The 27,903-nt window shown below is 45.6% G+C and overlaps 1 protein-coding gene across 4 annotated transcripts in view; it reads right to left on the bottom strand.

The window, feature by feature from the left end:
- Positions 1 to 27,903, bottom strand: part of EDRF1 (erythroid differentiation regulatory factor 1) — a 190,410-nt gene that overhangs the window by 50,042 nt on the left and 112,465 nt on the right. For all 4 annotated transcript variants that reach the window (XM_029610049.1, XM_029610048.1, XM_029610051.1 and 1 more), the window contains 3 exons: positions 18,052 to 18,278; positions 10,448 to 10,606; positions 4,304 to 4,453 (listed from right to left, as the gene is read on the bottom strand). In XM_029610049.1, coding sequence (XP_029465909.1) covers positions 4,304 to 4,453; positions 10,448 to 10,606; positions 18,052 to 18,278 — 536 coding nt within the window. The remainder of the gene's footprint in view (positions 1 to 4,303; positions 4,454 to 10,447; positions 10,607 to 18,051; positions 18,279 to 27,903) is intronic.

A 27,903-nucleotide genomic window follows, 5' to 3' on the forward strand; every position in this document is an offset into this window, starting at 1 on the left:
TGGGTATGTGAGAAAGCATGGGAGTAAGAAGCCTGGTGTTGTGGGGGTGTATGTGAAAGAAAGCATGGGAGTGAGAAGCCTGATTATGTGAGAGAGAGCATGGGAGTGGGAAGCCTGTGTGTGTGCATGTATATGAGAGAGACTGGTTGGTAAGGTGACGGTGTGACTGGTGTGTATGTGAATGTGAGAGAGAGAGAATGTGATTCAGGGAATGAGAAGCCTGTGCACGTGGAGAGCGAGCATGGACATGAGAGAGAGACTGGGTGTGTGTGTGTGTGTGTAACAGAGAAAGTGATTATGGGAATGAGAAGCCTGTGCATGTGAAGAGAGTGAGCATGGGAGTGAGAACCTGGGTGTGTGTGAGACACAGCATGGGAGGGAGAAGCCTGTGTATGTAAGACAGAACATGGAAGTGGGAAGCCTGTGTGTGTGTGTATGCATGCATGAGAGAGATCAGGTGATGGGTGTGTGTGAGAGAGAGAGAGAAAGTGATTATGGGAATGAGAAGCCTGTGCAGGTGAAGAGTGGGCATGGGAGGGAGAAACCTGTGTGTGTGTGAGACACAGCGTGGGAGTGAGAAGCCTGTATATCTGAAAGAGAACATGGGAGTGGGAAGCCTATGTGTGTGTGTATATGCATGAGAGAGATCAGGTGACTGGTGTGTGTTTGTGTGTATGTGAGAGAGAGAAAGAAAGTGATTATGGGAATAAGAAGCCTGTGCATGTGAAGAGTGAGCATGGGAGTGAGAAAGCTGGGAGTGTGTGAGATACAGCATGGGAGTGAGAAGCCTGTATATCTGAAAGAGAACATGGGAGTGGGAAGCCTATGTGTGTGTATGCATGAGAGAGATCAGGTGACTGGTGTGTGTGTATGTGTGAGAGAAAGAAAGTGATTATGGGAATGAGAAGCCTGTGCATGTGGAGAGAACAAGCATGGGAGTGAGAGACTGGTGAGTGTATGTGAGAAAGAGAAAGTGATTATGAGAGTGAGAAGCCCATATATGTAAGTGGAACACGGGAGTGGGAAGCCTGTGTGTGTGTGTATGGCATGAGAGAAACTGTTCAGGAAGGTGACTGGTGTGTTTGTCAAAGACTGGGAGATGATTGGTGTGTGAGAGACAGAAACTGGTCATGGGGGCATGACTGGTATGGTGTGTGTGTGAGAGACATGGGCCCTAAGGAAGAGGACCATGAGTATAGAGCTTAGCCACTACTGCTGCTTCTGGTGTGTGCTACAGCCTGCATGGAAGAGGAGTAGGAGAGCTGCTGGAGGGGGTAAGTAAAGGTGGCTTTTTAAGTTAATTTTCTTGATTGACTGCCATTTTAATTATTTAATATTATGTGATGTGTCTGCTTTTTTTGAAATATTTTATTGGTGTTTGGAGAATTTGTAATAGTTTTTAATTGTTGGATGTTATTCTGTTCATAGTTGTTGTGAAACATTTATTCTGCTTATTAGTATAGTTTTACAATTATTTCTGTGTGGGGATCTATAGCTGCTTGCTAGTTCTGTTTTCCAAATAAGAGGTGTATTGGTTTTTAGGGCCTGATTTAATATTTGTAGTGTTGCCTTTTCATAGATAGGGTTGCTCCTGTTTGAGTGTATTCCATAATACAGGTGTAACTGTGTGTGGATTAGTTTATGTGCATTACTACAGATCCTGGGAGTATGTTAGGTCGGTTCTGTGTCTGTTACAGAGATATTTTACTAGCATGTAAGTGTTTTATCAGTCTTATTTGTTGCGTTTTCTCAAGAGGACATGCATTGGTGGTAAACTGTTGTCTTTTCATAAGTAGGGCTATTGAGCCTGAAAGTAGAAGGAGTTTGAGTTGCTGTTACTGAGATGACACCAGAACCAGAATATCTTTTTTGTAGAGTGAGTTGAATGGGGAATGTCATAATTCTGCTTTACATCCATTATTGTGGATCAGGGGTGTTCCCGTGGATGCAAACTGTACATTTACATCTAGCCCTGTGACGATCATGGGTCAGTGTGTCACGCATGTGAAAACCATCTGTCAGGTGTGTCCCGACAGAAAAAAGGTTGAGAACCACTGTTTTAAAGGGTATCTTTATGAGATTTTCCTTGGAGGTTGCGTCTGCTGACCAATTCCACAGCTGTCTTCTGGCTGCCACCACTGAGGCCATTCCTCTGGCCCAGGTACGGACTAGGTCCGAGCCTGCGTCAGCTAAAAAGGCGGCAGCGGGTTCTATAACTGCCCTGGAATTCACCCCCGAGTCATCCACCTCCCGAGAGAGGAGCAGGCACGAACGAGCTACCAGGGCACAACAGGAAGCAATCTGGAAGGTCATTGCTATTGCATCAAAGGCCTATTTAAGGATGGGTTCCATCCGCCTATTGTGCACATTCTTTAAGGCTGTTCCTCCCTCCACTGATAGTTGTTTGGTTAGAGACAGCACAGACCAGCACATCAACTTTAGGGAAATGCAAACATTCCCTCGCTACCAGATCCAGTGGTTATAGAGTTTCTATCGCTCGTCCATCTTTAAAACTTGCTTCTGAGGCATCCCATTCCAGGTCAATCAATTCCTGAATGGCTTCCAGTACTGGAAAGTAGCAAGAGGCTTTCCATAGGGAAATCAGAATGGGATTCTTCTTTAGTTCCGCCATAGAGTCCGCCCAGGGAACTCCCAGCATCTTCAGGGTCTGGGAAACCAGGGCCAGCAATTTGTCTCTATGGAAAAACTGTAACATGGTCCAATACAGTTCTAAACCAGGGGAATTTTCCCATCTTCCAAGGAATCTGGATCCTCTTCTTCATCCGTGCCATCTGGGTCCCTGCCAGGGATACCCTTGGTAAGTCGAGGCATGCCTTGAGGTCTGCCGATGGGACTGGGAGAGGGAGCGCTTACAGGTTGAGGGTCCGTCCAGATAGGGGCAAGTGAAGTAGCAGACTGTGCCTGTACAAAGGCTTGAAGGCCTTGAAAGAATTCCACACAAGAGAAGGCAGCCGGGTCCATGCCAAGCCCAGGAGGTACTGGGGTAGGTGCCGCTGAATTTCCCTCTTCCATGGATGACCCACAGTCCTGGGGTTACTCAGATCCAGGATACTTCTGGTTAAGGCTGTGGCTGACCCATCCTCTGAATGGGAGGTGCCGGGCTTAGCAAAGTCCGGGGAGACCAACTCTCCTTGGTCTTCCTCACAGTGATGATGAAAGCAAGAATCCAGGTCAGACTGTACAGCCCTAATATGAAAATCAGCGCATAGAGAAAGGCAATTATGTTCTTTGCTGCCAGAGCCATTGGCGATGGTAACTGCGTGTTCATATAGCTCGCGCTTAAAATTTTATGCGCACTGATTTCGGGCACCGATGTGGGCCGCAGCGAGGTGCATAGACAGCCCATGTGCCCGGTTTTACTTGTATTCCATGCCTAGTAAGTTGTATGCGTGTCAGCGCGCGATGTTATGCGCACAGCCGACATGCACTATGCATACTGAAGCTCTATGGTGGGCAATACAGGCACAAAAATGTGTGCAAGATGGCGTCGTCACAGCCTACCACGCGGTGTGCTGATCAAGCTAAAAGCGGGGCCAGCCCACCGGGGAGGGAAGGGGGGGGGCTCAACCCGCTTGGAAGCCCACTTTACCTTATCCCAATGGGATCAAATTACGTCAGTACGGTGCACTGAGCAAGGAGACCAGTGGAAGTCTTACCAAAACCCCTCCAACTTCTCTGAATCGGGAGGAAATCTTTTCTTTTTTTTTTTTACACTTACCTGGGCTAAGCGCTTTCCGGCTAAGTACAGAGACTGTCTCCAGCTGTGGGGGGACAGGGCTTTGGCCATCACCGCCACCCACACTCTGCTTCCTGCACCTGCTGTCTTTCAGGTGCTTCAGCAGCAAATTCCACACCGGGAACCGGCTACCGGACTAAGGTACCCCTCTGAGGGATCTCGGAAATCACCTCAGGAATTCTCAACTGGGGAAGGGTCCATTAGGTATCATCGTAGGAGAGTAGGGCTCAATCTTTTCTCCAATTTAAAAGCAGAATTTCTTCTTCCAAAAGGTACAGCAATCCCCATAGGGAAAGCATGGCTGCATCTGCTAGAGATGGAGAAATACTGAAGGGCTGAGGTCACTGCAGGGGTGTATCTAGGGTGATGTCAGCTTTGAAACCTGACTGTCTCCATCTGTTGGCAGGGGAGCATAAACCCATTGGTCCTGAGTCCATCTGGCTACACACTAGGAAACTGTACTTATTAAGCATCACAGAATGGCAAAGTGCTGACATGGAAAAATACCACAAAATATATCTGTTAGCACAGTGCAAATGTGAATACCTGGTTTCTCAAGCAGCTATGATACATAGAAGCCAACCTATGATGAATAGTCGCTGCTCGATACTGACACAGGGGCTGTCGTGCTGATGTGGTATCTATGTCACAGTACTTCAAGGACTTCTTCATGGCTTCACTAACTTCCCGCTCAATCTACTCCAGAGAAAAAGAAAAAAATCAAAACATGGATTCAACTCAACATTTTTAAACAGTGCCAACTAAATTAACACTTTAGGCGGGAGTTTACTTAGAAAACAAAGTTTCAGAGGAAAATTAGTGCTTACCTGATAATTTTCGTTCCTGTAGTACCACAGATCAGTCCAGACTGCTGGGTTTTGCCTCCCTTCCAGCAGATGGAGACAGAGAAAAACTTGTAAGGCACCCCCCTCTTAACCTGGTGTGCTACCTATCTCTCCTCAGTTTAAACAATATCAAAGCAGAAATAACTTGGAGGATAAAGGTGCAGCAAAGAATTCGGAAAATTTGTATATCAATCAAAAAAACCAGCAAACTATTGAACTGATTAATAAAACCGAACAACATGTAGCAAGTGCGCTTTCAAGCCCTCAGGAACTGGTTGGCCTCGACAAATGTAAGCAGACGAGATAGCCTCCTTCAACCTTGTCGTCCTTTCTTAGCACCATTCCACAAGATGAACAAATGGTCCAAAACCCGGAAAGAATTTGTGATCTCCAAATAGCATAGGAGAACCCTCCTGAGATCTAGCCGCTTCAATTCCCTAGCATGTGGTGCCTCCAAATCAACGTGCAAAAATGCCGGAAGCTCCACAGGCTGATTCAGATGGAACGATGAAACCACCTTCGGTAAAAAAAAAGATGGAATGGTCTTAATAGAGACCCCCGAATCCGAAAATCGTAGAAAGGGCTCCCGACAAGAAAGCACTTGAAGTTCAGACACTCTGCTAGCTGAGCAAATAGCCACTAAAAACACCATTTTTAAGGTGAGGTCCTTTAAGGTAGCTCTCTTAAGAGGCTCAAAAGGAACATCACACAAGACTCTCAGAACCAAATTCAGGCTCCATGACAGACAGATCGCACGGATTGGAGGATTCAAATGTTTCGTCCCTCGAAGAAAACATACCACATCAGGATTTGACGTGAGGGAACTGCCAATAAGCTTACCTAGGAGACATCCCAAAGCTGCTACTTGGACCCGAAGGGAATTAAAAGACAATCCTTTAGCTAAGCCCGTCTGTAAAAACGACAGAATCTGAGGGACTGATGACCGACGGGGGAAGAACCCCTTGCTCCTTGCTCCTTGCACCACACATCTCAAATACCTTCCATACTCTAACATACATCAATGAGGTAGAAGGTTTACGCGCCTGTAGGAGGGTAGTTATAGCTTCCTCCGCATAACCTTTCTTCCTCAATTGCCTCCGCACAAAAGCCAGGCCGCTAGACAAAAGCGACCCGCCTGACTGAAAAATATAAGGCCTTGATGTTGCAAGTGGGTAAGATGACTCAGCTGAAGAGGACTGTCCGCTGCCAGATTGGCTAGGTCCACGAACCACGGGCGCTGAGGCCATTCCAGAGCCACTAGGATTACCGTCCCTGGGTGAACCTCTAAATGGCATAAAGCTTTGTGGACCTATGGCCACAGGGGGAAGACAGTAGGATTTTGGACAGCCATGGAAGCACCAAGGCGTCGACTCTTCTGCTCCGTATTCCCGTCTGCGACTGAAAAAGCAGAAGGCCTTGGCGTTCCTCTGAGTTGCCATCAAGTCCAGATGGGGACGACCCCACCTGTGAATGTTGAGGGCCATCGCCTCCTTGGATAACTCCCACTCCCCGGGATCGATCCGTTGCTGACTCAAGTAATCTGCCTGCACATTGTCCATGCCTGCGAATTGTGACGCTGCCAGAATGGAGAGATGCTTCTTTGCCCAGAGCATGAGCTGTGCCGCCTCTGCGGCTACTGGACGACTTTTGGTGCCGCCCTGACGGTTGATGTAGGCCACTATTGTCGGACAGCACCTGTACCACCCGATTGCGCACAATTGGCAGAAACAGTTGAAGCGTCAGCCGGATCGCCTTTGTCTCCAGGCAATTGATGGACCACTTCGACTCTTCCGTCGACCAGGTTCCGTGGACCGTCTGCAATTGGCAGACCACATCCCAACCTGAAAGACTGGCATCCATGGTGACCACTATCCACTGAGGAACTTCGAGATCCAGTCTGCGAGACAGGTGCTCTGGGATCAGCCACCAGCCAAAACTAGATCTTGCGGACTCTGTGAGCGGCAACGGGATCCGAACTCCTCCGACTTCGGATCCCATCGAGAAAGTAATGCTCTCTGTAACGGTCTCATATGAGCAAACGCCCAAGGGACCAACTAGAGTGGATGCCATGGAGCCGAGGACCTGCAAGTAGTCCCAAACCGTGGGCATGAGGAGCGACGATAGGCGGCGGACTTGCTGCATCAACTTGGAAATCCTGTCCAGCTGGAGAAAAACTTTCCGCACCCGGGTATTGAATCGTGCTCCAAGAAGTCCAACACTTGAGATAAAAGAAGATTGCTCTTCGCTTGATTGACTACCCATCCCAGCGAATCCAGGAGCCCCACAACTCTGCAGACCGCTGCCTCGCACAGCTCCTTCGACTTTGCCCGAATGAGCCAGGAGTCTAGATACGGGTGAATGAGCACACCCTCCCTCCAAAGGGCCGCTGCCACTACCAGCATCACTTTGGTGAATGCCCGAGGTGCTGTCGCGAGACCGAACGGCAGTGCACAGAACTGGAAATAGTTGCCAAGTATCTTGAAGCGAAGGAACTTCTGATGATCCTTGTGGATGGCTATGTGCAGATATGCCTCGGTCAAGTCCAGGGAAGCCAGGAACTCGCCCCTGCGGATCGCCGCTATGACGGAGCGCAGGGTCTCCATCCTGAAACGCGGAATCTTGAGGACCCTGTTCACTTTCTTCAGGTCGAGGATCGGCTGGAATGACCCCTCCTCCTTCTTGGGGACAATGAAGTAGATGGAATAGCGCCCCCTTGTGTGCTCTGCCTGGGGGATGGGCACAATGGCCCCCAGACCTCGGAGCCGATCGAGGGTCTGACGCATGTACCGGTCTTTGGCGAGAGAACCACAAGGGGACAGAAGAAACAGGTCTCGGATGGGCCGAGCAAATTCCAACGCGTAACCTTGTTTTATGACATCAAGAACCCATTGGTCGGAGGTTATCTTGACCCACTCCTCGTAGAAACTTGACAGCCATCCCCCCACTCTGGGAACCGAGGAATGGGCCGCCCACATCTCATTGTGCTGACTTGGCCCCAAGGGAAGCGGAGCTGGCACCATCCCTGGCAGGCCACCAGCTGTGAAAGGAATGAGACCAAGGCTGGGCCCTGCCTACAGGTTGCCGCTGAGTCACCCCCGGGGCCCTACTCTGCCGAAATCTTCTTTGGCCCCAAAAACGAGCGCGGGCCATAGGAAAACCTCTGGAGGCCCTAGGCCTATCCTCTGGGAGCTTATAAACTTTGTTCTCGCCCAGCGACTTGATCAGTTGCTCCAAGTCATCCCCAAAAGGGAACTTTCCCTTGAAAGGTAAGGAGCCCAACTGGGCTTTAGAAGAGACATCAGCAGACCAGTTGCATAGCCACAGAAGTCTCCTGGCTGAGACTGCCGATGCCAGGGTCCTGGAAGAAGTCCGCAGGAGGTCACATAAGGCATCCACCACATATGCGACCACCGCCTCCAGGTGCTCCGCCTGAACTGATTCCTGCGGCAGTAGCTCCTGTGACGTTAACAGCTGCTGTACCCAACGTAAATTGGCCCTGCCCGAATGCCTAGGGCAGAAACCTCAAAAATCCGCTTGAGGAGAACCTCCAGTTTTCTGTCTTGGAGATCCTTCAAAGCCGCAGCCCCCACAACCAGGATCGTAGTTCTCTTCGTGACCGCCGACACAGAAGCGTCCACCTTGGGAAATCTGAGGAGTTCCAAGACCTATTCGGGCAATGGGTACAACTTTTCCATCACATGCCCCACACGGAGACCAGCATCCGGAACAACCCACTCCTGAGTCATCAACTGTTGGAGCATGGGATGCAGAGGAAAAGTCCTGGAGGGACCCCGCAAGCCGGCGAGGACAGGGTCCACCGAACCCTGTGGAATCTGTTCCTGAGGAAGGTTCAACTCCGAGCTCTGCCAAGACCCATGGGATAAGCGGGTCCAATTCCTCCTTCTGAAACAGGCGGACCACCTTAGGATCATCGCCTTCCAGAGGAGAAGTCTTGCCAAGTTCCTCATCTAGGTCCCCCCCCAGGGGGAGTTGGAGGAGCCTGGGACACATCCGCTTGGCCCATACTTGCTGGGTCAGATACTGGAGCCCCAGCCACCGGAAGCGAAGAGCTTCGAAGCTTCTTTATCCGAAGAGATCCCTGGGGGTCCTGAGAACTATGGACTTTACATGGGGGCCCCCCTCAGGATGCCTGCGCTAAGGTTCCTTTTTGGTGTGCCTGGGAAGCCATAAACGCTTTGTGCATCAGGAGCACAAAATTCAGAGAAAAAGCGTCAGGACCGCCCCTGGCAGACGAGCATCGTGCTCGCCATCTGATCCTTCTGTGGACTGCTCCCGTGGGTCCACAGGGCTGCCGGGGCCTGGAGAAAGGTCAAGAGGGAATTCCCCTCCCCCTAAAGCCCTTGCCTCTGCCGCAGCAAAGGTTTCCAAAATGGCCACCGTTCCCGCACTCAGCGGGAACGGATCGGCCTGACTGCCCCGACCAGCCTGTCTCTTCCGAGATGCAGGCAACAGCTCAGAGGTGCCTTCCCCACCGGGGAGGCACCGAAGACAAAGACCTGTGTGGGAGAGCCAAAAATCAGACTCCCCGCAGGTGGTACAACATACCGGTTTCGGCATTACTGTGGCGAGGGGGGAGGGAGAAAATGGTGCGAGCACGACCGCTGAATAAAAAATCGAGCGCCCCGCCGACCAAATGCTCCCGCGGGAAAGCATTATGCCCAGACCCGGTCCGGCTATTTAGTACCCTTTGCTGCCGCAAGAACCCCCAAAGAAGGCTGCGCAACTTTTTTTTTTTTTTTCAGGTTGGCTGGGACCGGACTACCGGTATCACACCTAGAGCCTTACCACAGTGGAGCCCCGAGGGATCACTAACCCCAGCTCCAGAATCACCTGCTACCAGGGAGGATGGCCTAACAGACATAGCTACTCCCTGGGAGGCCGAATCTTCAGTGCCGTGAAGCTGCCTGTCTTTTTTTTTTTTTTTTTTTTTTTTTTTTAAAGAGCTTTACACACTTTGCTGCCACTATCCTCACTTGTTTTGTTTTTTTATTTAAGAATTAGCCTATACCTCAATAAAGAGTGCAGACTGCAGGTTTTGCACCATCTCCATCTGCTTGAGACAGAGAAATACTGAGGAGAGGCAGGTATCACACCAGGTTAAGAGGGGGTGCCTTACAAGTTTTTCTCTGACTCCATCCGCTGGAAGCGAGGCAAAACCCAGCAGTCTGGACTGATCCGGGTACCTACAGGGAACTTGAAATTGACAAACTGAGAAAAGAGAACTCTATTTGGATGGTTCAGAGGGGCTAATTCCTTGCAAAGGATGGAGAGAAGTGAAAGAACTTGGGAACACAACTGTTAGAACTGATTGAAAGCAAGCACCTCCATAACCGGCACTATCATTAGTCACAGTCTATAAGGTGGTTTGTGTTCAGTTAAAGCTGCTGAACAATTACATAATGAAAATTCTTCTTAGAACTAATAGAGTTGGTAACATGTGAAAGGGGCAGCCATTTGCGCACGTGGACATTTTGGGAAGATAAGTGGTAGGAGGATTTACTATGAGACCCAATAAGTTTATACTATGCAAGTTTATTTATACCAAGTAAACAATTTTACTGCACCCATAAGATGATTGTTATATGTGACTAATGGAATAGCCCCAGCAATTAAAACAGCACAGGTTGGAAAAACTACAAAATGTAAAGTTTAGCACCAGAGGGAACTGGCTATTAAGACACTGGAGATCCACCACAGACTGTATGAGCTCAGGCAAACCACCGTTTCAATAAAGAGAAGACCAAATAAATCTAAGTTTGCATACACCATCCAGAGGAGGAGGATATGACAACCATTCAAACTGCACAAACCTGTTTTCTCTTACCTGCTCCTGAGCTTTTCTAGACAATGGAGCATAATCCTGCTGTAATGTTGCCATTGTAAAATAGGAAGTGGATAGCTCCCAATTCACAGAATCCCAAACAGCTGGATGTGTCTCTCTTCTACCCAGTGACCTAAGAGCTTTCAAATAGTAATCAACAGCCTATGGCAAAGAAGAGACAAATTATAAATTCAGTTTCACACAATTATCAATGGCACTTCTACATAGTCACTCTGTTTTGTAAAGTATTAATTTAATAATACACATGCTCATAGCTGTGGTCTACCAGAATACACTGCAGTTAAGGCAATTAACTTTAGTAGTGAGTATTTGTTGTTAAGTTTAGACTGTTCTTTTAAGATTTCCTTTTTTGTTCAGTTGCCCTCTGCCTTTTCACAGATCTTTGAAAGCCCCACTTGAGAGAATTTCAGTGGTTACTTTAGAACCCAGAGTGGTATTGGTGTTAGAGGATGGAGAAAGGTGAAATTAAGATTTACCTGTTAATGTCCCTTCCTTGCGTCCTACCAGACAAGTACAGACAAATGGATTATGCTTCCCATAAGAATAAGCTTTTGAGCTGATTACATTATATAGTCTGGTGCCACCAAGGAAACCGTCAGTAAACTCTAGTCAAAATTAGCACATCAATGTGATATCCAGGGTTCAAATCCCCCCGATGCTCCTTGTGACCATGGACAAGCCACTTCACCCTCCACTGCCGCACATACAAACATAGGGGCTCAATTACTATGCCGTGGTATTTACAAAGTGGCAGTACTTGGCACTGCTACTTTGTGAATTCCAGGGTATAAGGACCCCCAAAAAAATGTGATGGCAGCACTGGGACTGTGAGGGTGCCATAACACCCCCTATCCAGAAAGTTAAGAAAAAACCCAGAGGTCTCCATAGACCCCCGCATCCCAAAGCCCCCCAACTCCTGGAGGTGGCCATACTAAGAAAAAAAAAGTAAAAAAAAAAAAAAATTCTTTAAAGAGCCCAATCAGGCCTTGCCCTCAACCCCTGCCCATCAACTACAAATTCTAGTCCCTGAATGCTAGGATCCCTACACTAGCCCATCTTCCAGATACCCCCACCAAGAACTTACAATTTTAGCCCTGGTGGTGTAGTAGGGGCCTGAAGCACCCTTTATGTTCCGGGCCTGGTGGTAGCCATTTTTCAAAATGGCACCAGCCAGAGGGCCCAGCTTTTGTCCTATCACATGATAGGGGCGGCTGGTACCATCTTGACAAATGGTTGCCACTAGGCCTGAAACCTATGGGATGCTACTGGCCCCCATTATTCTGTTTATAAATAAATATTAATACATTTAAAATTCTGCCTGTCCCCAAAGTTGGTCTCAAGGTGGATTACAATAAATTTAAATGAATAAAGGCAATAAACAGCTTATAGTCAAATCAGAATTTGCAATTAATGATGGATTAGGATCCAATATAAGAAATCCTATTCATGAATGTTTTATTACACAGTCCTTCGTAGAAGGTTCAGGAAGTTGGAGCAAAGATGTGGATCTTAGGGGAAGCTCTGACTGAAAAGCCATACCCTTAGCTTCTTTCCACCAGGACTAAAATTATAAGTTCTCGGGGCAGGTCCAGAAAGCGGACTAGGGTAGTTGATGGGGTGTCTTGGCCTCAGAGGGCCAGAATTTGTACTTAATTGGGAGGGGTTAGGGGTGGGACCTGCAGGGCAGTGGGGGAAGTAGGACAGGGAATCTATGAAAAACCTTTAAGTCTTGGTCCCTGGTAGCAATGAATTGTACCTAACCAACACAGCTTGCAATTTTTGAGACAAGCTGGGTTATTTGATTTGCATTGTTTAGGCTATTAATAAGCTGATTAGCATGCATTTGCATGCCAACAAATTCATTATAATACACATGGTGCTGGCAGCAGAATAACATTAAGTATTTGAAATACCTTTCATTATCCCTGCGTTAGGCCATTTACTGCACAGCTTAATACAGATTTGTAAGCCCTCTGAGCTTAGGGAAATACCTACAGTAACTGAATGCAATCCACCTTGAATTGTCATGAAAGAGAATATAAATAATTTAAAAAAAAAGAGCAGCACAAGAAAAAGATTGCTGCAAACCTTGCCCAAGTCTCAGAGGAGTCCAACAGAGCTCTTTCTTCCTTCAACAAGCCTCTGGAGCATCCCCTCTGCTCAAGACAAAAGAATGCTCCCTGTATAGAATGTGGCATGGGTGTGCGAAGGACTTTCACATTATCATACAACACACAAAATGAACTGGCTGCATTACTTTGGTGCAGGCTCCAGGAGATAAGGGGGAGAGAAGGGACAGCTGAATGTGAGGAGGGATATGGAAGAAGGGACAGACGAATGCACCACAGGATATGAGGGGAGAAAGATGGTGAAGCAATAACAGGGATGTGGGAAGAGGAAGTAATGCCGGAAGTGGGGTAGTGGAAAGGTGATGATAATGCCAGAATGTAGGGAGAGAGGTGGAGGGAGAAGAAGAAGATGATGACAAGGGAGGGAGAAGAGGAAAGGGAACTGATGATGTCAGGTGATGGAGAGGGAAGGTGATGACAATGCCAGAGGGTGGGGGAGAGAAAGTGATCATGTCAGGGTGGGTGGAGGGACAGTGAAGGGAAGAGAAGCTGATGACAGGAATGTGGGAGGAGAGGAAAGGGAGGTGGTAGTGATGATCCTTGGATGGGGAGGAAAGGGAAGGAAAGAGAAAAGAAGGTGATAATGTCAGGGGTTGGGGGAAAAGGGAAGAGAAAAGAGTGATGTTGCCTGGGGGGAATGGAGGAAGAAGGAAGGGAATAAGGTGATGATACCAGTGGAGGGGGAAAAGAAGGTGATGATGATGCCGGAGGAGGGTGGAAAGAGAGGAAAAGGAAGAAGGTGATGATACCAGGGAAAGGGAGAGTAATGATGTCAGGGGGTGGGAGAAGAGAAGGTGATGATGCCAGGGTGTAAGGGGCAGGGGTAATGAAGTTGATGATGCCAGGAGGTGGTAGGAGAGTGAAGAGAAGAGAAGGTGTGGTGGTGTGCCATAATGAAGTGAACCCTGTGCCAGGTATGTCACAACAAAAAAATTGAGAACCACTACCCTAAAAAGTGCAGACATCAGCCTGCCATTATGCTTCCAAGGAAGATGACTAATACCAACCAGATTTGGATTTAGGCATAGGATGCCAAATTTTGAAGGTACCAAATATGCAGGCCTACTTTCACTGTGCTTCTAGCACAAATTTAAAGAGGTGGTAGAGTGATACTCTGCTTATGGGCACCAAAATCTTACATCTAGCTGCAACACCGACCCTCCCCTGACCTTGGAAGATTGGCTAAATGAACCAGCCCAATTGAGGCTATGAACTTGTAGGAACTGAAAGTACAGTGTCACTTAATAGAACAGATATTATTGCAAACATGTAGGCAGAGAAGCGAGCAAAATATGTCAGTCCAGGAGCATTCTAGACTAGGAGAACTCAAGGAAAGGAAATTAGCATGTAAAATTAAATTTCTCCTCTCTCTTCATCCAGTCAGATCAGTTCAGATGCATGGGATGTACTAAAACCATCCCTCAGATTATATGGGATACTGCCAGCCCCACTCTCAATACACCAGAGTCAAATACATCCTCTTTGGCTAAAATATCCAAACAGTAATGCTTTGTGAAAGAATGCAAGGACACCCAAATAGCTGCATTGCAGATTTCCATCAGGAACACCAAACGAAGTTCTGCCCATTAGGCGTCTTCTGCCCTGATAGAATACATCCAAAGACCTCTGGGAAGTGGTAAAACCTTAGCGATATATTCCAAGTTGATCACTTCCTTAATCCAATAGGCTATTGAAGCTTTGGAGGCCTCGCACCTTTCCATTGGCCACTGAAAAGGATGAATAAATGGTTTGTCTTTCTAAAGAAATTAGTCAACTTCAAACAACATAGAAGGACCCTGTGAATTCCTTCTTGACTGAAAAGGGAAAATTCATCTGAGATGAATTGCAATATTATCTTGGATACAAAAACTAAAACCATGAGGACTGACAACACCTCTTCTATAATTCTCAGAAAAGTTCTCCACAGGAAAGTGCCTGCAATCTGCTAGGCAGATTGCTATTAGGAAGACTGTTTTAAGAGTCAGATTTTTAACTGCCGCTCCTTTGGAATAAACAAGGATAGTATGAATTTCAGGTCCCAATAGGATTCCAATTTCCTCCTGGGAGGACAGATGTGTTTCCCTCCTCTTAGCAAACGTGAAACACCTGGATGAAGTAAGCGACTTGAACCTTGAGAAAGCTCAATGCCAGTCCCTTCTCCAGGCCCTCTTGCAAGAAGATCAAAATCAATGCAACTGATGCTACAGAAAGGGAAATCATTCTTTCAGAACACCACACTTCAAATATCATCCACACCCTACTGTAAGCTAGAAGTGGATTTTTTCTGGCCTGCAAAAGCAGAGTCACCACCTTGTCAGCATAGCCTTTCTTAGAGAGATGAGCCCTCTCTGAGGTCAAGTCGTAAAACAAAATGGAGTTGGATCCTTCAATACTACTTTGCCAAGACTCCTGTCCTGGGAAAGCTAAAGAGGTTCCCCCTCCTTAATTCTCATAAGATCCACATACCATGGGTGCCTGGGCCAATTGGGTGCCACCAATATAATCAGGATCAAATGGCCAGCTATTTTCTGAAGGACTTGACCCAAAAGGAGCCATGAATGGAAGACATATAGGAGCTGGTAGCCATCAGATCCATGATTGGTTCTCCCATCTGTTTATGATCAGGGAGAAAGTCCCTTTCAATAATTCCCACTCTCCTGGGTCCAGGGTGTGCCAGCTCAAGTGATCCACTTGAACATGATCAGCTGTTATATGAACAGCCTTTCTGACCACCTTATGAAGAGGTCACTTCTCCAGTCACCTATAGAATCCTGATTCTGCACTGGTGATTTAGATATGCCACTGTTATTGTGTTAAACAGTGGAGTGCCTCAGGGATCTGTACTTGGACCGGTGCTTTTCAATATATTTATAAATGATCTGGAAAGGAATACGATGAGTGAGGTTATCAAATTTGCGGATGATACAAAATTATTCAGAACAGTTAAATCACAAGCAGACTGTGATACATTACAGGAGGACCTTGCAAGACTGGAAGATTGGGCATCCAAATGGCAGATGAAATTTAATGTGGACAAGTGCAAGGTGTTGCATATAGGGAAAAATAACCCTTGCTGTAGTTACACGATGTTAGGTTCCATATTAGGAGCTACCACCCAGGAAAAAGATCTAGGCATCACAGTGGATAATACTTTAAAATCGTCGGCTCAGTGTGCTGCAGCAGTCAAAAAAGCAAATAGAATGTTAGGAATTATTAGGAAGGGAATGGTTAATAGAACGGAAAATGTCATAATGCCTCTATAATCGCTCCATGGTGAGACCGCAACTTGAATACTGTGTACAATTCTGGTCGCTGCATCTCAAAAAAGATATACTTGCAATGGAGAAGGTACAGAAAAGGGCAACCAAAATGATAAAGGGGATGGAACAGCTCCCCTATGAGGAAAGGCTGAAGAGGTTAGGGCTGTTCAGCTTGGAGAAGAGACGGCTGAGGGGGGATATGATAGAGGACTTTAAGATCATGAGAGGTCTTGAACGAGTAGATGTGACTCGGTTATTTACACTTTCAAATAATAGAAGGACTAGGGGCATTCCATGAAGTTAGCAAGTAGCACATTTAAGACTAATCGGAGAAAATTCTTTTTCACTCAACGCACAATAAAGCTCTGGAATTTGTTGCCAGAGCATGTGGTTAGTGCAGTTAGTGTAGCTGGGTTCAAAAAAGGTTTGGATAAGTTCTTGGAGGAGAAGTCCATTAATGGCTATTAATCAATTATACTTAGGAATAGCCACTGCTATTAATTGCATCAGTAGCATGGGTTCTTCTTAGTGTTTGGGTAATTGCCAGGTTCTTGTGGCCTGGTTTTGGCCTCTGTTGGAAACAGGATGCTGGGCTTGATGGACCCTCGGTCTGACCCAGCATGGCAATTTCTTATGTTCTTATGTTCTAACATGTACAGCATGAACTTCTACAACCAGGGTGAATTCTTGCATGACCTTTCTTATGGCTCTTGTTTCTAAAGGAGTCATGGTCCATTGGATTCCAGGGGGCTCCATGCTGCATGAGCTACTCGATCCAGACAGTGTGCTCCCCAGCTGGATAGACTGATCATTGTAAGTTATCCAATATGGAGTCTCCAGGTCTACCCCTATCTAGATTTTTTGCTGCTAGCCACCGGCTAGGATGGACCTGCTCTTTGCTGTAAGGGGAAGCCTTGTAGATTAAATCTGTGACTGGGGGAGAGGGGGAACACCGCAACAAGAAGGATTTAATTAAGGGGTGCATATGAGCTCTTGCCAAAAGTACTTCACATCAGCTAATGCCATTACACCAACTGCCGCTACTCACACTGTCTTCTCCTGTGCTAGAAGCCAGGATTTCTGGAGTGCTAGATGACTGGCTCTGGCCCGCACCCTAGACCCGGATCCCACTGGTTCTCCATAAAGACTCAAGCCTCATTTCAGCTGACCTGAACATAAGAACATAATATATGCCATACTGGGTCAGACCAGGGTCCATCAAGACCTGCATCCTGTTTCCAACAGTGACCAATCTAAGTCACAAGTACCTGGCAAGTACCCAAACATTAAACAGATCTCAAGCTACTATTGCTTATTAAATAATAGCAGTTTATCGATTTTTTCTCTAGGAACTTATCCAAACCTTTATTAAACCCAGGTACACGAACTGCCCTAACCACATCCTCTGGCAATGAATTCCAGAGCTTAACTATGCGCTGAGTGAAAAGTTATTTTCTTAATTTGTTTTAAATGAGCTACTTGCTAATTTCATGGAGTGTCCTCTAGTCCTTCTATTATCTAAGAGAGTAAATAACTGATTTATATTAACCTGTTTAAGTCCTTTCATAATTTTGTAGACCTCTGTCATATCCCAACCCCCCCCCCCCCTCGTCTTCTCCAAACTGAACAGCCCTAACTTATTTAACCTTTCTTCATAGGAGAGCTGTTCCATGCTTATTTTGGTCACCCTTCTCTGCACTTTCTCCAGTGCAAGTATGTCTTTTTTTGAAATGCGGTGACCAGAATTGCACACAGTATTCAAGGTGCGGGTTCACCATGGAGCAATACAGAGGCATTATGACATCCTCCATTTAATTTGCCATTCCCTGCCTAATAATTCCTAATATTTGGTTTGCTTTTTTGACTGCCACAGCACACTGAGCAGACAATTTCAATGTATGACACCTAGATCTCTTTCCTGGGTGGTAGCTCTTAAGATAGAACGTAACTTATACATTTACTGTTTGTTGACTTCCTTAACTGCGGCTAGGAACAATCATCAAGCCTCCATTAACACAATTTGGAAGGCCTTTATTGACTCTTGCACTTAATGGGGACTTGTAAAGCTGGGATTCTTGTTGTTCTTTGTATTTGCTTTGGTATATGGCTGATGATTTTCAGATGCTATGTGAGACGATTGTTGACAATTAGACCATACTTCTACAGGCTTATCCAAATAAGTGATTTGGTATATTACCTTATTATAATACAATGTTTCTTCAGGTGTAAATTCTCCTCTTCTAAAATCATCTCCAATGGCACAATGCGCCTGGGCACAAATTCGCATCAATCGTCCCGTGTTGCATAAAAGGAGGGCAGCGTTTGTGGAATCACTGATCACATCAAAGCTATGAATGCCTTTTTCAAAGCAAGAGAAACTTTTCTTCCATAGTTCCTGTTCCACATTAGATACACCTTTGCTTGCTAAATTTAAAAGGGAAAAAGTTCAGGCATTCCCAGTCAAATGTCCCAGAAAGCAGAGTTGCTTACCTGTAACAGGTGTTCTACTAGGACAGCAGGATGGTAGCCCTCACACATGGATGACATCATCAGATGGAGCCCAGCACAGAACTTTGATCTCAAAGAATCCAAAGCTTTCAGCATGCTCTACTGAGCATGTGCAGCTGTAGTCATCGCCCTGCATCCTAGGCAGAGTCCGTCAGTCCATGATATAGCTAATACATGGAGAAACCAACTCCCAGGGGAGGTGAGTTTCGTGAGGACTAACATTCTGCTGTCCTAGGAGAACACCTGTTACAGGTAAGCAAATCTGCTTTCTCTTAGGACAAGCAGGATGGTAGTCCTCACACATGTGTGAATCCCTAGCTCTAGGCTGTCCGAGCAAGACAAAGCAGGAAACCGCACAGTGCTGGAGCACTACCTCCCTCCTTTGCCCAAGAGGCAGCCAACCCACCAGGGGTACAGGCTGTAGAAGAGTTGGGTTCTACAAAGAAAGCCATAGAAAGACAGACACAAACCCTCATGCGTAGCAGGGATTCCTGAGGCAGGGGAGTGATAAGCACGCAAGTAGAAGCAAATTCTGCATCGTGGAAAACAGTACAAGCAGGGTCCCTGATAAGTAAATCCCGACAAAAGCAGTGGATCTAGATTTTCCTGGATACAGGAAGGACCCAGAAATGTAAATAAGACACACTTGGATGAAAACCAGAGTTTCCTTTGATGTGAAAAAAACAACCGAAAAACAAACTGAGGTCCGAGAGCACTCCAGAAAGAAAGTGTTGTCCACTGACATCCAAAGAATCAAATGTATCTGGAGAAGAGTGCCCATGTTTGGCTGGCAGGCATAATAGGCAGAAGAAACCCAAGCAACGCTTTGAAGAAAAGCAGCAAACCACGGAGGGGCCACGGAGGGGCCTGGGACAGACACTGCGTGCCGAAGCATCAGACCTAGCTGACCTTGCAGGGCAGTGTTAAGGGTTTCAGGAGATGAAAGGCAATTCCAGAAACAGACCTGTAGCCCACAACTCCCTAGCAGAGAGATGAGATAGGCCTGAAGCTCACTCAAGAGCACCTGTCCGAACAGGTTCATCTATCCTGTCCCAGGACAGCAAGAGGAGCAGGAAGGCTCTTTGGGCAACGTAGGGAATGAAAAAAACTAAGGCAGTATTGGCCAGAGAATGGAGATAAGTGGAAAAACGTGGTGTATCCCTCTCTGCAGGTATACAGAGATGTACCATGGGTACCTTAGCTTTACCTCCCATCCCCCTGTCAATCCAATCGGAGGTCAGAAAGAGCGAACAACACAAGGCGTCAGACCAGTGGATGGCCGGGACAAGTAAAAGTCACCCGGGTGACTATCAGCCCCAAGTGAACAACTCGCTACTGAAATCAGCAGGGAGTAACCCACTGAGATAGACCTATCAGTCTTCTTGAAACAGTGGAAACTGAGAGCGAATGCCTCAGGGGAGAAATTCTGAAGGCTCCACTAGAAAACATGAAGCCGGCGAGTCGCATGCGTAAACCCCGGTAGAACAAGATTTCATTACCAGCCCGGAAACCCAAAGGGCTTCAGGGCAGGCCCACGATGATCTTGGAACAGAGTGCCAAGCATAGAAACAGAAATGACAGCAGAAAAGGACCAAATGGTCCATCCAGTCTGCCCAGCAAGCTTATGGTAGTAACAAGCCACCTTTATAATTATCCGTTTCCCAGACTGTCAAAGTCAGGGCCCCTTGTTGGTTGCTGTTTGAGTCCAATTCCCCCCGTTAGCTCTTGCCATTGAAGCAGAGGGCAATTTTGGAGTTGCATCAATAGCATAAAGGCTTACTGGTCAAGGGTAGTAACCGCTGTATCAGCAAATTACTCTCATGCTTGTTTTCCCAGACTGTGCAATTCAATGTCCTTGTTGGTTGCTGTCAATCTAATTCCCCTTTTCCTTTTTTTTACCTGCTGTGAAGCAGAGAGCAATGATGGAGTTGTATCAACAGCATAAAGGCTTACTGGTTAAGGGTAATAACTGCCATACCAGCAAGTTATCCCCATGCCCTCTTTTCTTAATTCCCATCCTCTAGCCTTAAGGGATCCACAGAGTTTATCCCATGCCCCTTTGAAATCTTTTACTGTTTTTATCTTCACTACCTCCTCCAGAGGGGTATTCCAGGCATCAACCACCCTTTCTGTGAAGAAATATTTCCTGACATTGGTTCTGAGTTGTCCTCCCTGGAGTTTCATTTTGTGACCCCTAGTTCTTCTGATTTCTTTCCAATGGAAAAGGTTTGTCGTTGATTGTGCATCATTCAAACCTTTCAAGTATCTGAAGGTCTGTATCATATCTCCCCCTGCACCTCTTCTCCTCTAGGGTATACATATTTAGGACCTTCAACCTCTCCTCATAAGTCATTTGATGGAGACCCACCATCATTTTGGTCGTTCTTCTCTGGACCAACTCCATCTTGTCTCTGTCCCTTTTGAGATATGGTCTCCAGAAATAAAGACAGCATTCCAAGTGAGGCCTCACCAAGAACAAGGGGATTATCACCTCCTTTTTCTTACTGGTTATTCCTCTCTCAATGCAGCCCAGCATTCTTCTAGGTTTTGCTATCGCCTTGTCACATTGCTTCGCCATCTTCAGACCACTAGACACCATCCCCCCAAGGTCTCTCTTTTGTTCCGTGCACAACAGCCCTTCACCCCCCATCACATACAGGTCTTTTGGATTACCACACCCCAGATGCATGACTTTGCACTTCTTGGCATTGAATCCCAGCTGCCATATCTTTACCACCATTCAAGCTTCCTTAAATCACGACTCATTCTCTCTACTCCTTCCTGGGTATCCACTTTGTTGCAGATCTTAGTATCATCCGCAAATAGACAAACTTTACCTTCTATCCCTTCCGCAATGTTGCTCACAAAGATATTGAACAGAACTGGTCCCAACACCGATCCCTGTGGCACTCCACTTAACACAGTTTTCTCTTCAGAGCAGGCTCCATTCACCATCACACACTGTCTTCTATCTGTCAACCAGTTTGTAATCCATGCCACCTCCTTGGTGCTCATTCCCAAGCTTCTCATTTTATTCATGAGTCTTCTATGTGGGACCGTATCAAAAGTAGCTGATAATTGCTGCCCACTTATCAAAAAAGATATTGCTATTAACAAGAAACACCACACCCCATGGTACAACAATGAATTAAGATTAATTAAAACAACACTAAGAAAAGCTGAGAGACATTGGAGACTGTCTCCTTCTACTGAAACATTATCTAAATACAAATCTTTATTACATAAATACAATGAATCCACCAATAAAATGAAAAAAGAATTTTATTAACAAAATAAATAAATTTCAATATAACCCTAGAGTACTGTTTTCATATGTAAAAGACCTGACCAATCCCATTGAAACTCCCACAAACAATTCTTTTAATTGTAATACAATAGCTCAATATTTCAAGGATAAAACTTTAAACATACTAAAAAACATATCTCCCCAAAACTCTAACCAAATTGTACTACCAAGTAACCCTAAAGACCATTTAACCTCCTTTGACACAGTTTCATCCCCTAAAATTGAAGGTATAATTTAAAAAATGAACCCAGCTGCTCACCCAATTGACCGTATTTCAACAAAACTATTAAAAACAGTCACCAATATAGTCTCCAAACCTATTGCCGATATAATTAATCTATCCATTACTGAAGCGAATGTCCCACAGGTTTTTAAAATCTGCTATAGTGAAATCAATCACAAAAAAACCACAATCCAATTCATATGATCTTTCAAACCTAAGACTCATTTCTAATTTACCTTGTATTTCAAAAGTTCTTGAGAAAGTAATTAATAATCAACTAACAGATTATCTTGAAAAGCACAGCATCCTGTATCCAGCACAACATGGATTTAGAAAATATTTTAGTACTGAGACCCTTTTAACCTCACTACAAGATATTATCCTCAGAGGAGCCGATAACAGCCAGACTTACTTCCTAGTCATGCTAGATATTTCAGCAGCCTTTGATACAGTTAATCATAAAATCCTCCTTAATAGACTAAACAAAATAGGCATTAAAGACTCCGCACTAAAATGGTTTAACTCGTACTTAAAAAATAGAACATGCAAAGTAAAATTTCTTGATAATGAGTCACATCCAATCGATCTCCACTATGGAGTACCTCAGGGATCCTTCTCTATCCTCAACCCTTTTTAATATTACATGCTTCCATTATGCAGAATTCTATCAGGCCTCGGTCTAACACATTTTGTCTATGCTGACGACGTTCAGATTTTAATACCAATCCAAAAATCTATTGACCAAACTCTTAAGCTCTGGGATATATACCAATCCGCCACTGAAAAGGTATTAACCCAAATGAATCTTTCCCTAAATACTAATAAAACTGAAATTCTATACATCTCACCTAAATTAAGCAAGACAAAAGAGCTTGAAATTCAAGAAGCAGCAAAAAATTACCCCATCTCCCTAGAAGTACGAGATCTAGGGATCCTCATAGATTGCAAATTCTCAATGAAATCATGTGTTAAAAAAAATCATAAGCGATGGTTATTTTAAATTAAATATCCTCAAAAGACTAAAACCCCTCCTATTCCCAAAAGATTTTAGAACCGTGTTACAGGCACTTGTCTTGTCAAGAATAGACTACTGCAATTTACTATTTTTAGGCCTACCCGCAAATATTACAAGACCATTGCAACTTCTGCAGAACTCAGCAGCTAGACTTTTGACAGGAACTAGAAGATCCGAACATAACACCCCAATATTGAAAGAACTTCACTGGCTACCGATCAAATACAGGGCCCAACATAAAATCTTGTTCCTAATTCATAAAACCCTCTGTAATGAAAAAAAATTGAATGGCTAACTTCATCACTTCATTTCCACATCCCTTCAAGAATTACTAGATCAACCGGAACAGGGATGTTGCCAATTCCTTCCCCTAAAATTGCACATCTAAATAACGTAAGAGAAAGAACTCTCTATTGCTGGACCCCAACTATCGGGCCGATACAGTAAAGTCCGCGGGAGAGCGGGCGAACGCCTGCTCACCTGTGCGCGCGATACACTATTCAAATTAGGCCCGGCGGTAAAAACAGGCAAAAGGAGGCGCTAGGGACACTAGCGCGTCCCTAGCACCTCCTTTTGGACCGGAGCGGCGGCTGTCAGCGGGTTTGACAGCCAACGCTCAATTTTGCCGGCATTGGTTCTCGAGCCCACTGACAGCCACGGGCTCGGAAACCGGACGCCGGCAAAATTGAGCGTCTGGTTTTCGACCCGACAGCCGCGGGCCGACTTCAAATTTTTATTTTTATTTTTTTACTTTTGGAAACTTTCAGGACCTCCGACTTAATATCACCATGATCTTAAGTCGGAGGGTGCACAGAAAAGCAGTTTTTACTGCTTTTCTGTGCACTTTACCGGTGCCCGAAGAAATTAGCACCTACCTTCGGGTAGGCGCTAATTTCTGAAAGCAAAATGTGCGGCTTGGCTGCACATTTTGTTTTCTGAATCGCACAGGAATACCTAATAGGGCAATCAACATGCATTTGCATGTTGCGGGTGCTATTAGGTTCGGGGGGTTGGACACGCATTTTCGGCCCCTTACTGAATAAGGGGTAACGCTAGCGCGTCGAAAACGTGCGTCCAAAAGAGGGTTAACAATGCGCTCCATTGGAGCGCACTGTATTGAATCGGCCCGTATGGAACTCTATTCCACATGAATTACAATTAGAAGCAGACATCAAATTATTTAAAAAGGGCATTAAAACTTGGCTTTTCAAACAAGCCTTCCAAGAGCTGTTAACATAATGAGTTCAAACTACTGATTTTATACTAAGATAATATATATATTTTCGATTTTATTATCTCTATTCTTAGTTTACTGCCTCTCTAATTGTTTAAATTTTATGATTAGCCAGCCTATTTTTTAGTTTACTATTTTATTTATTTACATTACAAAACTATGTATCTACTTCCTTTCTTCTTTTGGAAATGCAAATATTTTTAAATGAATATTTGCTAACTACTGTAAACCGATTTGATATGCTCACATGAAAATTCGATATATAAGAATTATTAAATAACTAACTAAAATCCAAGTAAATCACATCGAGTGCTCTTCCCTGATCCAATTCTCTAGTCACCCAATCAAAAAAAAAAAATCAGATTCGTCTGACAAGACCTTCCCCTGGTGAATCCATGCTGTCTCGGATCGAGCAACCCACTGGATTGTAGATAGTTCACTATTCTTTCCTTCAGCAGAGTCTCCATTAAATTTTTCCACCACAGAGGTGAGGCTAACCGTCCTGTAGCTTCCAGCCTCCTCTTTGCTCCTACAGTTGTGAAGTGGGACCACCATCGCTCTTCTCCAATCACGCTGTACCATTCCCATTTCCAAGAATCTATTGAATAAGTCACACAACGGACCCGCCAGCACATCTCTGAGCTCCCTCAGTATCCTGGGATGAACCTCATCAGGCCCCATGGGCTTTGTCCACTTTCAGTTTTCCTAGCTCTTCCCATACATTTTTCTTCTGTAAACAGAGTTTCGTCTACTCCACCCCCTTCCACAGTCTTGTTATGTAGTGATGGTCTTTCTCTCGGGTCTTCTTTAGTGAACACCGAACTGAAGTATTTGTTTAATATTTCTGCCATTTCTTTATCTCTCTCCACACATTCATCCTGGTCACCTTTCAATTTCACTATACCTCTTTAGACCTTCCTCCTTTCTCTGTCTCCATAAGTTTTACTAGATATTCTTCCCCGTGTTCCTCTTTTTGGGATCCTTTATAATTTTGAATGCTGCTTTTTTTGCTTTTTTTATGTCAGCCACCTCCTTCGAGAACCAGATTGGTTTCTTGTTTCTCTTACTTTTGGTTTACTTTTCTAACATATAGATTTGTTGCTTTTGTAATTGCTCCCTTTAGTTTGGTCCACTGTTGTTCCACCTCTCCCATTTCCTCCCAGTCTTTTAGTTCTACCTCCAAGTATGTCCCCATTTCGACGAAGTCAGTATTTTTGAAAGTCAAAACTTGGAACTTTGTGTGACTTCTCCATATCCTATTTGCGATGTCAAACCATACCATTTGATGATCACTGGTGCTGAGGTGGGTACCCACCCGGACATTAGAGACATTATCCCAATTAGTGAGTACTAGGTCGAGTATAACTCCCTCCCTTGTGGGCTCCATTACTATTTGTTTGAAGAGCAACCTTTGTAGGGCATCTACTCTCTATTTCTGGTCGATTCTGCGGAAGGGAATTTCCAGTCTACGGCCGGCATATTAAAGTCTCCAACAATCAACACTTCTTCCTTTTTCCCCACCTTTTGGATGTCTTTGACCAGATCTCTGTCTAGTTCTTCCATTTGAGTTGGATGCCTGTAAACCACACCACATTTCGTGCAGTTCAGTAGCTTGGAAATTGTTTTTGACAAAGGGCTACTCCTCCCCCTTTTCTGTCCTCTCTGTCCTTCTTTAACAAGTAATAGCCCAGTATGGCTGTATCCTAATCATGAGAATCCATGAACCATGTCTCTGTAACAGTCACAATGTCCAAATCAGTCTCCGCCATTAGGGCCTGCAGGTCACAGATTTTATTGCCCAAACCCAAGTATTTGTAGTCATTGCTTTCCAATTTTTCTCCCTTGATTTGTAGCAATTCGCAGGCACCTTTTCTTCTTTTTTGTTAATTTTCTCCTCCCACGTCCTATATTACTTGGGGGTGACATGCCTATTTCATTGGCCATTTCCTGCCAACCCCATTATTTAGTTTAAATGCCTTATAATATATGATCTGAATTTTTCACTTAGCATCCTCCTTCCTGCTATGGACAAATGTAGACCATCCTTACTATATTAGCCTTTTACTGCTCCATACATGACCCCAGCCTCAAATATATCCAAAACCATTTTCTGTACACCAGGTTTTGAGCCAGGAATTAAAATTATTTATATGGCATATCTTCTCATTCCCCTTTCCATGAACAGGTAATACTTCTGAAAAGGCAATATTCTTTGCAGTGGGTCTTTTCTTACCTAGATTTTGGAAATCTTTTTGTAGTTCATGGATATCTTTTCTATTGAGGTCATTAGTCCTCAGATGGATAACACTGATATCAAAGCACTCGGCTGAGGTATCACTAACCCAGTCATGAGTGCATATACTTCCCACCCCCAAGGAAGCATGTGGCCCAGCAATGGACAAAGTTGCATGACCCAGGACTCTTCTGTCCGCAGACAGGGTGATCCTGAAAAAAGGGGGAAGAATAGCTTGCCCGCTACCACGAGCAAAGGGTAATGCCTCTGTTGCGGAGTACTCAGTCCCCAACTCCTTCAGTCATGGACATGGCAAAAGAGTGAAAGGCACGTTCGCTCATCTGATGGACTGAAACTCTCCTCACAGAGGAAGGTCCCAAAGGCAAGAATGACTGACTATTGCAATCCTTAAGGAAGACACTCACCGAACACAGCAAACACCAAAGTGACTCCTGAACAGGGGGAAACCTGAAGGGTCACCGGGGAGCAATACTGGACAGGCTCCCTCATGGAGAGATCCGCTGCGTCTTACAGCACCCAAGGGACAGTGCTATTCTTGACCGGTTCTTGGGGCTGACGCCAGACAGCACAATGTCATCCCTTCTCTGAGAACAGAAAACAAGGGACACCCCTTGAAGTGATGCAGAGTTAGGCTTCCAGAGGGGAACCCAGTTGAATCTCCCCTTCCAGAGAGGAGAGGAAAGCAGTGGGATCGGGGCCTCCCAATCCCAAAAGATCTAGCAACCCCCGAAGGAGAGTTGAGGCATAATCACTGATCACTGAGGTGCCGAAGCTACCAACCCACCACAGGCAGCCAGACTCGGATAGGGGAGATCTCCATTGCAATTCCCGAAAGGGCCCCAGCTGAAGACAGTCCAACGACCGCCGCTGCCACTCCCCGGCCCTGACCTCCAAGGAGACGTGCCGATTCAGAGGATCGGTGCCCCAGATCAAAGATAAAAAACTTTCCAGGGACAGAGATCCAGGGACTGTTCTACAAGAAAGGGGAGTCTGACATTGTATTTAGACCTCTACCCATTCCTCTGCTGAGAAAGGTGAGGATTCCCGGAGCCACTCTCTTAATGTTCACTCTCTTCAGGATCTGACCAGAAATGCAGTCCTAGGTCAGTCCTGCGGCTGCAGAACACAACCAGTTAAGACTGCTTGGAGGGAAAAACCCCAACACACAAACGCCCAGGTAGCAAAGAGCAACTGGAAGCCATCCGCTGCAAAGCACGCTGGGCAATACTCATGCAGTGGTAACCCATCCACAGTTGGCAGCACACCTATGAGCCTAGCGCCGTGCTTGTGGGAGAAATCCCATGCCCCAGCTAGGATCGAGAATTACGTGCTAGAGTCGGTGGCTACACGTCACCCCAAGACAAAGCACAATGTGTGTAATGATACCTCCTCCACCAGTGCTCCTCAGCACTATGCAGTGCAGACTGATGCGGAGGCTGAGACCATAATGCAAGTTGGCAGAACCTTAGTATGGCTGAGGTCATGCTCAGACAGGGAGAATGCCACCT

Source organism: Rhinatrema bivittatum, chromosome 7 (genome assembly GCF_901001135.1).
Source record: "Rhinatrema bivittatum chromosome 7, aRhiBiv1.1, whole genome shotgun sequence".
NCBI classification, from domain to species: Eukaryota; Metazoa; Chordata; class Amphibia; order Gymnophiona; family Rhinatrematidae; genus Rhinatrema; species Rhinatrema bivittatum.